Here is a 13,374-nt window from a genome sequence, read left to right as displayed (position 1 = left end):
TCGTTCAGTAATGGAATGGAATTAAGAGCAAGGAGAGAGAAAGAACTCCCCTTCCTCTGTTCCTTGTTCAAAAACAGGCGGCAGCAAATCTCTCCTTTCTTCCCTGTCTGTTTTCCAGGTTGTAGAAAACAGCAGACTGCAAAGTATCAAATCCACAGGCAGGAGCAGTCAGCAAATACACCCTACACAGCCACTTGGGATGTGTGAAGTGCTCACTTAACTATGATTGCCAATTGCCTGTTAGCAATAGGCTTCAGCCGCCTGGCCAGAGACCTCCCGGGTCAGCAGGAGTTCTGGGTCGTCGTTGAGGCAGGTGGGCAGGGGCTGGAATTGCCCCCAGAACAGGTCTACATGATCCAGCGGTTGGCATGCTGGACGTGTGGGTGCTGAAACACCCATCTCCCCCCCCCCCCCCCCCCCCCCCCCCCCCCGTGCAGCCCAGCCCAGGCCATTGACAGCCAACCCCCTGCTCCGCATGCGGCCCCACCCACCGACTGATGGCAGCCCAGCCTGACCGAGGCTCGACTCCCAGGTCCTCCCCACCCTCCCTCCTCCACGCACAGGGACTAAACCCCTGTGCCCCCTGCGAGTGTAGATGGCTGCTCACCTTCTCATGTCCCCGCAGCAGCCCTTCCTTGAAAAGGAATACTAATCGGCGCCCGCATGACCACTCGCTGGAAGGCCATTGGATCAAGGGGTGCTGTTAGATAGGGGTCGCTCCCGTTAATTGTATGGAGATTGGGTTTAAGTGGTGATTATTGGTTTCTTGCCACGGCAGGATCCAAATTTCGCCAACGGAGACGGGCCAGTTAGATCGTAAACAGATCAATGCCCTGCGCGGTTCTGGAATTTGGCCAATTCCATGATTTAACAGTCTTGTTGCTTAAGTACAACGAGGCCATTAATTCGTGCCCCATATCTTACTGGAAGGCATCTATTCTTTATATGTAAGAGATTGTTCAACTGCTGACTTAATTGGTCCTTTTTAGACTCTTGTCAATTTTGTACGTATTTTTAACCATTGTGGTGAATATTTTAATGTTGAATCTAGAAATAAGGACCTTGTGGTGCATCCTTGTAACTTTCTAAATTTTGCAATGATATTTTTTTCAGAAAAAGTGGCAACACCACACAAGAAGCATTGTGACAAAAAGTCTATACCTGCAATGGTAGGTTTTTAGCTTTTTAGAAAGGGGTAAACAAGTATGATAATGATTGTTTTTAACGTTTTAATGAAATCTGGGAGAAATATAGGGCGGAATCTTTCCAGAATTTGGTAAAGTGTCAGCTCAGACAGAAAACTGCCGTTGCACTCTCCAGTTGCACAGGGCAGTTTTCTCTACAAATCTTGAGTCGTTTAGACCAAAGAAAATGAGTGGGCATGGCTTACACCTTCCCTCTGACAGGGCAGGGTTTCATAGATGTGGCAACTAACTTCAAACAGTAAGAAGTCTTGCAACACCATGTTAAAGTCCAACAGGTTTGTTTCAAACACGAGCTTTCGGAGCGCAGCTACTTCCTCAGGTGAATGAAGAGATATGTTCCAGAAACATTTGTATAGACAAAGTCAGAGATGTCAGACAATGCTTGGAACGCATTTGTGGGTAATCAAATCATTACAGATCCAGAGATAGGGGGTAATCCCAGGTTAAATAGGTGTGAATTGTCTCAAACCAAGACAGTTGGTAGGATTTTGCAAGTCCAGGCCAGATTGCGGGGGTGAATGTAATGCGACATGAATCCAAGATCCCAGTTGAGGCCGCACTCATGCGTGCAAAACTTAGCTATAAGTTTTTGCTCGGCAATTCTACGTTGTCGCGTGTCCTGAAGACCGCCTTGGAGAACGCTTACCCGGAGATCAGAGGCTGAATACCCTTGACTGCTGAAGTGTTCCCCGACTGGAAGGGAACATTCCTGCCTAGTGATTGTCGCACGATGCCCGTTCATTCATTGTCGCAGTGTCTGCATGGTCTCGCCAATGTACCACGCTTCGGGACTTCCTTTCCTGCAGCGTAAGAGGTAGACTACATTGGTCGAGTCGCACAAATATGTGCCGCGTACCTGGTGGGTTGTGTTACCACGTGTAATGGTGGTATCCAAGTCGATGATCTGGCATGTCTTGCAGAGATTGCCCTTGCAGGGTTGTGTGGTGTCGTGGTCGCTGTTCTGAAGGCTGGGTAATTTGCTGCAAACAATGGTTTGTTTGAGGTTGCGCGGTTGTTTGAAGGCCAGTAGTGGGGGTGTGGGGATGACCTTGGCAAGATGTTCATCTTCATTGATGATGTGTTGAAGGCTGCGAAGAAGATGTCGTAGTTTCTCCGCCCCAGGAAAGTACTGGACGACGAAGGGTACTCTGTCAGTGGTGTCCCGTGTTTGTCTTCTGAGGAGGTCGGTGCGGTTTTTTGCTGTGGCGCGTTGGAACTGTCGACCGATGAGTTGAGCACCATATCCCGTTCGTACGAGAGCATCTTTCAGCATCTGTAGGTGTCTGTTACGCTCCTCCTCGTCTGAGCAGATCCTGTGTATACGGAGGGCTTGTCCATAGGGGATGGCTTCTTTAATGTGTTTTGGGTGAAAGCTGGAGAAGTGGAGCATCGTGAGGTTGTCTGTGGGCTTGTGGTAAAGCGAAGTGCTAAGGTGACCGTCCTTGATGACCTTCACCTGAGGAAGGAGCTGCGCTCCGAAAGCTCGTGTTTGAAACAAACCTGTTAGACTTTAACCTGGTGTTGTAAGACTTCTTACTGTGCTCACCCCAGTCCAACGCCGGCATTTCCACATCATAACTTCAAACAGATTAGGGTGTCATCTTTAATGGGAGCCTGATATTCATTGAGGGCTAATAACCCCCAGCCCCATCACGGAGGTATCGGGGGTTTCTCCAACCCCCCCGCCCCCCCAACGCTCCTCACTAACTTTCCCCCCCAAATCCCCTGTTGACATGGAAACTTCTGCACCGACACTGCAGGAGGATAGCTGGCACTCCTCTCCACACCACAAATCAATACATCCCTCCCTCCTAATGGGGAGCCCTCCTGGCATTGTGCCCCCGGCACATATCCCCTTCTTCCCTCCACCCCGCCCTCCCCTCATGGGCTATACTTACCGTGGGGCGGCACAGTAGCACAGTGGTTAGCACAGTTGCCTCACAGCTCCAGGGTCCCAGGTTCAATTCCCGGCTCTGGGTCACTGTCTGTGCGGAGTCTGCACATCCTCCCCGTGTCCTCCCACATTCCAAAGATGTGCAGATTAGGTGGATTGGCAACGCTAAATTGCCCTTAGTGTCCAAAAAAGTTAGGTAGGGTTACTGGGTTCCGGGGATAGGGTGGCGATGTAGGCTGAGGTGGGGTGCTCTTTCCAAGGGCCAGTGTAGACTCGATAGGCCGAATGGCCTCCTTCTGCACTGTAAATTATAGTTTTTTGTCGATCTCTGTGCCTTCGGAGGGATCCCCTCGACTGCTTCACATTAGGGGCAACCTGACTATTTAGTATGGGGGGAACATGTAGTGGAGGAGTCCGCTAACAATATTTAAATTGATTACAATGTATTAATGTGAGGTACACACCCTTTCACCATGTCACTCCAGTGACATCGCCGGCGAGGGGTTGGGAAAATCGGGAAATTTGATCTCCAGCGAGAATTGCGTTTTGCAATTCTCAGGAGATTTTGCACCCGTGCCAATGAATCTGCAGACGGCAAGTGCGGGCTCAACATCACCTCCATGCTGACATAATTGTTTATACTCGCTGTGGATCTTCCTGCCTCTTTCACAGAGGAATGTTCAGCAATTGAAGAAAGAGTTGTTTACAATCTCGATTTGTGTCATGTGTGAGGTTTGCCAAGACTCTATTTACATAACCTATCACAAATACTGTATTTCAAGCACCGGTGCAGAAGTGGATGGAGGCATTGGCTTTGTGCCACGCTCACTTGTCCTGAAGGCATTTGTCTCTGTTCTCCTCAAATGTTTCAATTGTTTGAAGATAATTTTTCATTTAAATCTGTCCAAAGTTGTTTTTCTCATGTATTGGAATCCAGCTTGCTCGCCCGTAGATTGACTTTCAGATTGTCTTATATCCAATATAGGTATATCCTGTGGTGTCATTCCCATGCTCAGTTGGCTAGTCTGGTCTACGGAAATGCATCATGCAAACCATATGATCATCCCATCGAAGCTGAGCTCAATGCTGAGTATGCAATGTTAATCCAATGGTTCAGAGAAGCTCTAATAAATTACAGGCCCCAGATTTATAAGTAAATAATTGAAAAACTTTTTATTCATAACAAGGAAAAAAATGATGGGCGCGATTCTCCACTGCCCACGACGGGTCGGAGAATAGCGGGAGGGCCTTCCCGACATTTTTCCCGACCTCCCGCTATTCTCCCCCCCACGGCCGCCCCACGACACGAATCGCTGCTCACCGTTTTTTACGGCGAACAGCGATCCTCCCCAGGCCGATGGGCCGAGTTCCCAGGCCTTTACGGCCGTTTTCACGAACGCAAACACACCTGCTCTCACCGTTTGTGAAAACGGCCGCAAAGTGCCGTCCCGGAAAACCATGGCACCGATTGGCACGGCCGCACCACGGCCGTGCCAAGGGTGGCATGGGCCTGCTATCGGTGGATACCCGTGTGCTCTTTGTTCCTCCGCCGCCCCGCAGGATCAGTCCGCGGGGCGGCTGAGGGGCATGACGGCCCGCGCGTGCGCGGGTTTGACGCATATGCGTGATGACGTCATCCGCGCATGCGCGGGTTGGAGCCGTTCAACCTGCGCATGCGCGGCTGACATCATCGTGCGCATCAGCCGCCGTAACGCTTGGTGCGCGGGCTTAGCAACGGTCGCTATGCCCACGATGCCGTGCTTCACAGGGCCGCGCTGCTAGCCCCGCCCGGGGGGGGAGAATCGGGTCCCAGGAGGGGGCGCGGAGGCTGCGGTGAAACACGGCCAGTTTCACGACAGCCTTTACGACTCTCCGCATTTGCGGAGAATCGCGCCCGATATGTCTCGCTTCTTGGCCTTTTGGCTCAGATTAAGCATGAGGTCAGGTGTAATGCCTGCATCTCTTGTGGGGACCATGAATTGGATTCAATTTGAATTGGTTTTTGGAGCTGGATTAGGGGTTTGCCCCAATAAACTCTGAGCTTTGGCTTTGTAACTCTGATGAAGAAATAAAAATAAATAAACAAACAAAGAAATATATAATGGTAAGAATTGAACAATGGTCTGCTAATCTAACTATTCCCCAAACCCCTTCCCATCCTCATCACCCAGACACACACAAGACAAACATATGGTAGGAGTAGGGAAAGGAGTGAAAATAACAGGGATCAAAAGGCGTAAGATGGTTCTTTGCTGCTGAGGTAGCAGTCTTTGTAGCTAGCGATCGTCCAATGGTGGTCTTCAACCAGAACCTGTAGGCTGCACAATGCTCTCTGGTAAGTCACTTTCACTTTTCTTTGTTTTTTAATTTAGAGTCCCCAATTCATTTTTTTTCCAATTAAGGGACAATTTAGAGTGACCAATCCACCAAGCCTGCACATCTTTAGGTTGTGGGGGCGAACCTCACGCAAACACGGGGAGGATGTAGGGCCAGTCAAGGACAGTAGTGGGAAGTTGTGCGTGGAGTCCGAGGAGATAGGAGAGGTGCTAAATGAATATTTTTTGTCCGTATTCACACAGGAAAAAGACGATGTTGTCGAGGAGAATACTGAGATACAGGCTACTAGACTAGAAGGGCTAGGAGGAGGTGTTAGCGATTCTGGAAAGTGTGAAAATAAATAAGTCCCCTGGGCAGGGTGGGATTTATCCTAGGATTCTCTGGGAAGCTAGGGAGGGGATTGCTGAGCCTTTGGCTTTGATCTTTAAGTCATCTTTGTCTACAGGAATAGTGCCAGAAGACTTCCGGTTGCGGTGATGACGTGCTAAGACGCACATTTGGGAGCTCCCGATTTTAACGGACTTTTGGGCTCTTTTATGAGCCTCAAACGGCGCTTTTTTGACGTTTCCCGGTGGGGGAAGGTGTTGGGAGAAACATTCTCCGCAATTTATGTTTCAAAATCGAAGTGGGTCAAGGAGAAAAATGGCAGCAACTCCCCAGAAAAAGCAGGGGAAGGAATCCAAGATGGCGGCCGGCGGAGCACCCGAGGATTGGTGGAAGTGGGCGCAGGAGCAGCAAGCTGCTCTCCTGCACTGTTTTGCGGAGCTGAAGGCTGAGTTGCTGAGCTCACTGAAGGAAACAACGAGCAAGCTGATGGAGACCCAGACGACCCAGGGTGCTGCCATCCAGGAGTTGCAGCAGCAGGCCGCTGAACGAGAGGAGGAGGCCGAGGTCCTCGTGGGTAAGGTGGAGGTGCACGAGGCACTCCATAAAAAGTGGCAAGACCGCTTTGAGGAGCTGGATCTCCGCATGAGGCGGAAGAATGTAAGGATCTTGGGCCTTGCGGAGGGTCTGGAGGGGTCGGATCTGCCGATCTACGTGGCCAGCATGTTGAATTCGATGGTGGGGGCAGGGTGGTTCCATCTGCCCCTGGAGCTTAAGGGAGCTCACAGATTACTGGCCAGGAGGCCCAAGGTAAATGAACCCCCTGCACGCGGTGCTGGTGAGGTTCAGGGATCGGGAGTGTGTGCTGCGCTGGGCCAAGAAGGTGAGGAGCAGCAAGTGGGAGAATTCGGTAGTGCGGATCTACCAGGACTGGAGTGCGGAGGTGGCTAAGCTGCGTGCCGGGTTTAACCGGACGAAGGATGTGCTTCATAAGAAGCACGTAAACTTTGGGATGTTGCAGCCTGCGCGCCTGTGGGTAACTTATCTGGATCGGCACTAATATTTTGAGTCCCCGGAGGAGGCGTGGGCCTTTGTGCAGAAGGAGAAGCTGGACTCGAACTAGGGGTTGGGTGTTGCGGGGTCGGTTGTATTGTTATATTGCTGGTTTTTGCTGTTGCTGTGTTTTCTGTACTTTTGTAATTTTGACATGGTTTCTTTATGTGGGTTTTGCTCTGTTTTCTGGGGGGGGGGGGGGTATGGTCTGAGGTTTGTATTTTGCGGGGGATGTTGGGGGTTTGTTGTATTCTATATGGGGTTGGGGGATGGGATGGGGCTGGTATTTGGGAGCTGCGTCAGTAGGGTGGGGTGGGGCAGTGCGAAAGCGCGGGATTTCCTCTGGTTTCCCGCGTTGCGGGGCTGGAGGGGTGGAGCTGGCGGTGGGGGCGGGGCCTCTACTGGGTTTTTTTTCCCACGCTGGAGCGGTGCCAAGGGGAGTGGCAGGAGGGGGGATGATCCCACGTCGGAAGGGGTCGAGTTTTGGCAGGAGTTGCCGGGGTCAGCAGAAGTCAGCTGACCCACGGAAGTACAATGGAGGGCGTGTCGCGGCTAGGAGGGGTCCTAGCCTGGGGGGATACCGGGCTGCTGCTGGTAGGGTCAGGAAGGAGCCGGTGTGGGCCGGGGGGGTAGAGGAAAGGTGCTGTCGCCATGGGGACTGGGTCGGGCTGGGTGTGCTGGCCTGGGGCGGGCAGTCGACGGGCTATGGCTAGTCGGCGGAGGAGGGGGGTGGGATGCCCTCTGATCCGGTTGGTCACCTGGAATGTGAGAGGACTGAACGGGCCAGTTAAGCGGGCTAGGGTATTTGCTCATTTGAAGGGGCTGAAGGCAGATGTGGCGATGCTCCAGGAGACCCACCTGAAGGTGGCGGACCAGGTCCGTCTGAGGAAAGGGTGGGTAGGGCAGGTTTTTCACTCCGGGTTGGATGCGAAGAACCGGGGGGTGGCGATTCTGGTGGTGAAGAGGGCGTTGTTTGAGGCATCTGAGGTGGTGGCGGATAAGGGGGGTAGGTTTGTTATGGTGAGGGGTAGGTTACAGGGAGAGAAGGTGGTATTAGTTAATGTGTATGCCCCAAATTGGGATGATGCGGGCTTTATGAGGCGTATGCTGGGACGTATCCCGCACCTGGAGGCGGGGGGCCTGATCATGGGGGGGGGACTTCAATACTGTGCTGGATCCTTCACTGGATCGGTCCAGTTCAAGGACGGGTAGGAGGCCGGCGGCGGCCAAGGTGCTGAGGGGGTTTATGGACCAGATGGGAGGGGTGGACCCCTGGAGGTTTGGGAGGCCGAGGGTGCGGGAGTATTCTTTTTTCTCCCACGTCCATAGGGTTTATTCCAGAATAGACTTTTTCGTGGTGAGCAGGGGATTGATTCCGAGGGTGGAGGAGGCCGAGTATTCGGCCATTGCAATCTCTGCATTGGATGGATTTGGAGATGGGGGAGGTACGGGACCAGCACCCGCTGTGGCGTCTGGATGTGGGGTTGTTGGCGGAGGAGGAGGTGTGCAGGAGGGTTCGGGGAAGTATTGAAGGGTACCTCGAGGTTAACGATACGGGGGAGGTCCGGGTGGGGATGGTCTGGGAAGCCCTGAAGGCAGTGATTCGGGGAGAGCTGATATCCATCCGGGCCCACAGGGATAGGACAGAGAGGAGGGAGAGGGAGAGACTGGTGGGGAGCTCCTGGAGGTGGATAGGAGGCACCAGAGGAGGGATTGCTGGGGGAGAGGCGTAGCCTACAAGCTAGGTTTGATTTGTTAACCACCAGAAAGGCGGAGGCACAGCGGAGGAAGGCACAGGGGGCGGTGTATGAATATGGTGAAAAGGCGAGTAGGATGCTTGTGCATCAGCTCCACAAGCGGGATGCAGCTAGGGAAATTGCGGGAGTGAGAGATAAGAGTGGGAATGTGGTGCGGAAGGGGGCAGAGATGAATCAGGTCTTCAAGGACTTTTATGGGGAACTGTACCGGTCGGAGCCACCGGTGGAGAGGAGGGGAATGGAGAGTTTTCTCGACGGGCTATCTTTCCCGAAGGTGCAGGAGGAGCAGGTGGAAGGGCTGGGGGCGCCGATTGAGCTGGAGGAGCTGGTTAAGGGGATTGAGCAGATGCAGCCTGGGAAGGCGCCGGGGCCGGACGGGTTCCCGGTGGAGTTCTATAAAAAGTATGTGGACCTGGTGGGCCCCCTGTTGTGCGGACGTTTAATGAGGCATGGCATGTCGCGGGCGTAGATTTCCTTAATCCTAAAGAGGGATAAGGACCCCCAGCAGTGTGGTTCATACAGGCCCATATCTCTCCTTAATGTAGACGCCAAGTTGCTGGCAAAGATCCTGGCCACCAGGATTGAGGACTGTGTGCCAGGGGTGATACACGAGGACCAGACAGGTTTTGTTAAGGAAAGTCAGCTGAATACGAATGTCCGGAGGTTGCTAAATGTCATTATAATGCCGGCGATTGAGGGGGAGGCGGAGATAGTGGTGGCGCTGGATGCGGAGAAGGCCTTCGATAGAGTGGAGTGGGGGTACCTATGGGAGGTGCTGGAGAGGTTTGGATTTGGAGAAGGGTTTATTAAGTGGGTGAGGCTACTATATGAGGCCCCGATGGCGAGTGTTGCTACGAATGGGAGGCGGTCAGAGTACTTCTGGCTCTACTGAGGGACCAGGCAGGGGTGCCCCCTGTCCCCCTTGTTGTTTGCACTGGCAATCGAACCTTTGGCGATAGCGTTGAGGGAGTCAGGAAGGTGGAGGGGTTTGATGCGGGGTGGGGAGGAACATCGGGTGTCGTTGTATGCAGATGACCTGTTACTGTATGTGGCGGACCCAGTGGGAGGGATGCCGAGGGTGATGGAGCTGTTGGCTGATTTTGGGAGCTTTTCAGGCTATAAACTGAATCTGGGCAAGAGTGAGGTGTTTCTGGTGCACCTGGGGGACCAAGAGAAGGGAATTGGAAGGTTCCCGTTTAAGAGGGCAGGGAAGAGTTTCAGGTACCTGGGGGCGCAGGTGGCCAGGAGCTGGGGGACTCTTCACAAGCTCAATTTCACCAGGCTTGTGGAGCAGATGGAGGAGGAATTTAAAAGATGGGATATGCTGCCACTGTCGTTGGAGGGGAGGGTGCAGTCCGTCAAAATGCCGGTGCTCCCGAGGTTCTTGTTCCTGTTTCAGTGCCTGCCCATCTTCATCCCCAGGGCCTTTTTCAGGAGGGTGACTAGTAGCATTTTGAGCTTTGTGTGGGCGCTTGTGACTCCGAGAGTGAAGAGGGTCTTTCTGGAGCGAGGTAGAGATGGGGGTGGGCTGGCGCTGCCCAACCTTTCGAGTTATTATTGGGCGACCAATGTGTCAATGGTGCGTAAATGGGTGATGGGGGGGGGGGCAGCATGGAAAAGGATGGAGATGGCGTCCTCTGGAGGCACAAGCCTGGGGCCCCTGGTAACTGCGCCATTGCCGCTCCCTCCCACGAGGTATACCACGAGCCCGGTGGTGGTGGCGACCCTAAAAATATGGGGGCAGTGGAGACGGCACAGGGGGGAAGTGAAGGGCTCGGTGGAGGCTCCATTAAGGGGGAATCATCGGTTCGTCCCGTGGAACATCGACGGGGGATTAAGGGGGTGGTACAGGGTGGGCATTAGGAAGTTGGGGGACCTGTTTATGGGCGGGAGGTTTGCGAGCCTGGGGGAATTGGAAGAGAAATTCGGGCTCCCCCCAGGGAACACGTTCAGGTATTTGCAGGTAAAGGCGTTTGCTGGGCGGCAAGTGGAGGGATTTCCTTTGCAATCCATTAGGGGGGCAAGGAACAGGGTGCTTTCGGGGGTGTGGGTCGGGGATGGGAAGGTGTCTGACATTTATAAGGTAATGCAGGAGGGGGAGGAGGCGTCAGTGGAGGAGCTGAAGGCTAAGTGGGAAGGGGAATTAGGGGAGCAGATAGAGGACGGGACTTGGGCGGATACCTTGGAGAGGGTTAACTCTTCCTCTTCATGTGCGAGGCTTAGTCTCATTCAATTTAAGGTGCTGCATCGGGCTCACATGTCCGGGACTTGGATGAGTAGGTTCTTTGGGGGCAAAGGTAGGTGTGTCAGGTGTTTGGGGAGTCCTGCGAACCATGCCCATATGTTCTGGGCATGCCGGCACTGGAGGAATTTTGGAAGGGGGTAGCGAGGACGGTGTCGAGGGTGGTTGGATCCAGGGTCAAACCGGGCTGGGGACTCGCGATCTTTGGGGTTGCGGCTGAGCCAGGAGTGCAGGAGGTGAAAGAGGCCGGTGTTTTGGCCTTTGCATCCCTAGTAGCCCGGCGGCAGATCTTGCTGCAGTGGAAGGATGCGAGGCCCCCAAGCGTGGAGACCTGGATCAGTGACATGGCGGGGTTTATCAAACTGGAAAGGGTCAAATTCGCCATGAGAGGATCAGTGCAAGGGTTCTATAAACGGTGGCAGCCTTTCTTGGACTTTCTGGCTCAGAGATAGGGAAATGAGTCAATAGCAGCAGCAACCCAGGGGGGAGGGGGGGAGGGAAAGAGAGGGGGGGTGTTATCTATTTGTTCTACGGTTATTCAATTTAATATGTTAATTTAATTTGTTGTTAATTTATTTTGTTGGTCATTGGGGTGGGGGGGGGGGGTTCGTTGTACGAGCTGTTACGGTTCTGGGGGTGTTATGACTGTTATTATTAGAGACCGTTGCTATTTTCATTACTGTTTGTTGTTGTATAAATACATAATTTTTCAATAAAAATTATTTAAAAAAAAAAAGAAATAGTGCCAGAAGACTGGAGGATAGCAAATGTTGTCCCCTTGTTCAAGAAGGGGAGTAGAGATAACCCCGGTAACTATAGACCAGTGAGCCTTACTCTGTTGTGGGAAAAGTCTTGGAAAGGTTTATAAGAGATAGAACATAGAACATAGAACGATACAGCGCAATACAGGCCCTTCGGCCCTCGATGTTGCACCGACATGGAAAAAAAAACTAAAGGCCATCTAACCTACACTATGCCCTTATCATCCATATGCTTATCCAATAAACTTTTAAATGCCCTCAATGTTGGCGAGTTCACTACTGTTGCAGGTAGGGCATTCCACGGCCTCACCACTCTTTGCGTAAAAAACCCACCTCTGACCTCTGTTCTATATCTATTACCCCTCAATTTAAGGCTATGTCCCCTCGTGCTAGCCACCCCCATCCGCGGGAGAAGGCTCTCGCTGTCCACCCTATCTAACCCTCTGATCATTTTGTATGCCTCTATTAAGTCACCTCTTAACCTTCTTCTCTCTAACGAAAACAACCTCAAGTCCATCAGCCTTTCCTCATAAGATTTTCCCTCCATACCAGGCAACATCCTGGTAAATCTCCTCTGCACCCGTTCCAAAGCTTCCACGTCCTTCCTATAATGAGGCGACCAGAACTGTACGCAATACTCCAAATGCGGCCGTACTAGAGTTTTGTACAACTGCAACATGACCTCATGGCTCCGGAACTCAATCCCTCTACCAATAAAGGCCAACACACCATAGGCCTTCTTCACAACCCTATCAACCTGGGTGGCAACTTTCAGGGATCTATGGACATGGACACCGAGATCCCTCTGCTCATCCACACTACCAAGAATTCTACCATTAGCCAAATATTCTGCATTCCTGTTATTCTTTCCAAAGTGAATCACCTCACACTTCTCCACATTAAACTCCATTTGCCACCTCTCAGCCCAGCTCTGCAGCTTATCTATGTCCCTCTGTAACCTGCAACATCCTTCCGCACTGTCTACAACTCCACCGACTTTAGTGTCGTCTGCAAATTTACTCACCCATCCTTCTGCGCCCTCCTCTAGGTCATTTATAAAAATGACAAACAGCAACGGCCCCAGAACAGATCCTTGTGGTACGCCACTCGTAACTGAACTCCATTCTGAACATTTCCCATCAACTACCACTCTCTGTCTTCTTTCAACTAGCCAATTTCTGATCCACATCTCTAAATCACCCTCAATCCCCAGCCTCCGTATTTTCTGCAATAGCCGACCGTGGGGAACCTTATCAAACGCTTTACTGAAATCCATATACACCACATCAACTGCTCTACCCTCGTCTACCTGTTCAGTCACCCTCTCAAAGAACTCGATAAGGTTTGTGAGGCATGACCTACCCTTCACAAAACCATGCTGACTATCCCTAATCATGTTATTCCTATCTAGATGATTATAAATCGTATCTTTTATAATCCTCTCCAAGACCTTACCCACCACAGACGTTAGGCTCACCGGCCTATAGTTACCGGGGTTATCTCTACTCCCCTTCTTGAACAAAGGGACCACATTTGCTATCCTCCAGTCCTCTGGCACTATTCCTGTAGCCAATGATGACCTAAAAATCAAAGCCAAAGGCTCAGCAATCTCTTCCCTGGCTTCCCAGAGAATCCTAGGATAAATCCCATCCGGCCCCGGGGACTTATCTATTTTCACCTTGTCCAGAATTGCCAACACTTCTTCCCTACGCACCTCAATGCCATCTATTCTAATAGCCTGGGTCTCAGCATTCTCCTCCACAATATTATCTTTTTCTTGAGTGAATACTGACGAAAAATA

At 52.0% G+C, this 13,374-nt stretch overlaps 1 protein-coding gene across 7 annotated transcripts in view; it reads left to right on the top strand.

Annotated features, from left to right (window-relative positions):
- LOC119969344 (synaptonemal complex protein 2-like) overlaps positions 1–13,374 on the top strand; it is an 855,597-nt gene that overhangs the window by 463,487 nt on the left and 378,736 nt on the right. For all 7 annotated transcript variants that reach the window (XR_005461337.1, XM_038802871.1, XM_038802868.1 and 4 more), the window contains one exon: positions 1,114–1,169. Coding sequence is in view for 6 of the 7 variants with exons in the window: in XM_038802871.1 (XP_038658799.1) it covers positions 1,114–1,169 (56 nt within the window). In the remaining variant the exon portion in view is untranslated. The remainder of the gene's footprint in view (positions 1–1,113; positions 1,170–13,374) is intronic.

Source organism: Scyliorhinus canicula, chromosome 7 (assembly GCF_902713615.1).
Source record: "Scyliorhinus canicula chromosome 7, sScyCan1.1, whole genome shotgun sequence".
NCBI lineage: Eukaryota > Metazoa > Chordata > Chondrichthyes > Carcharhiniformes > Scyliorhinidae > Scyliorhinus > Scyliorhinus canicula.
Note: the sequence above shows the minus strand (reverse complement) of the source record. Positions and strands in the feature narration are given on the sequence as shown.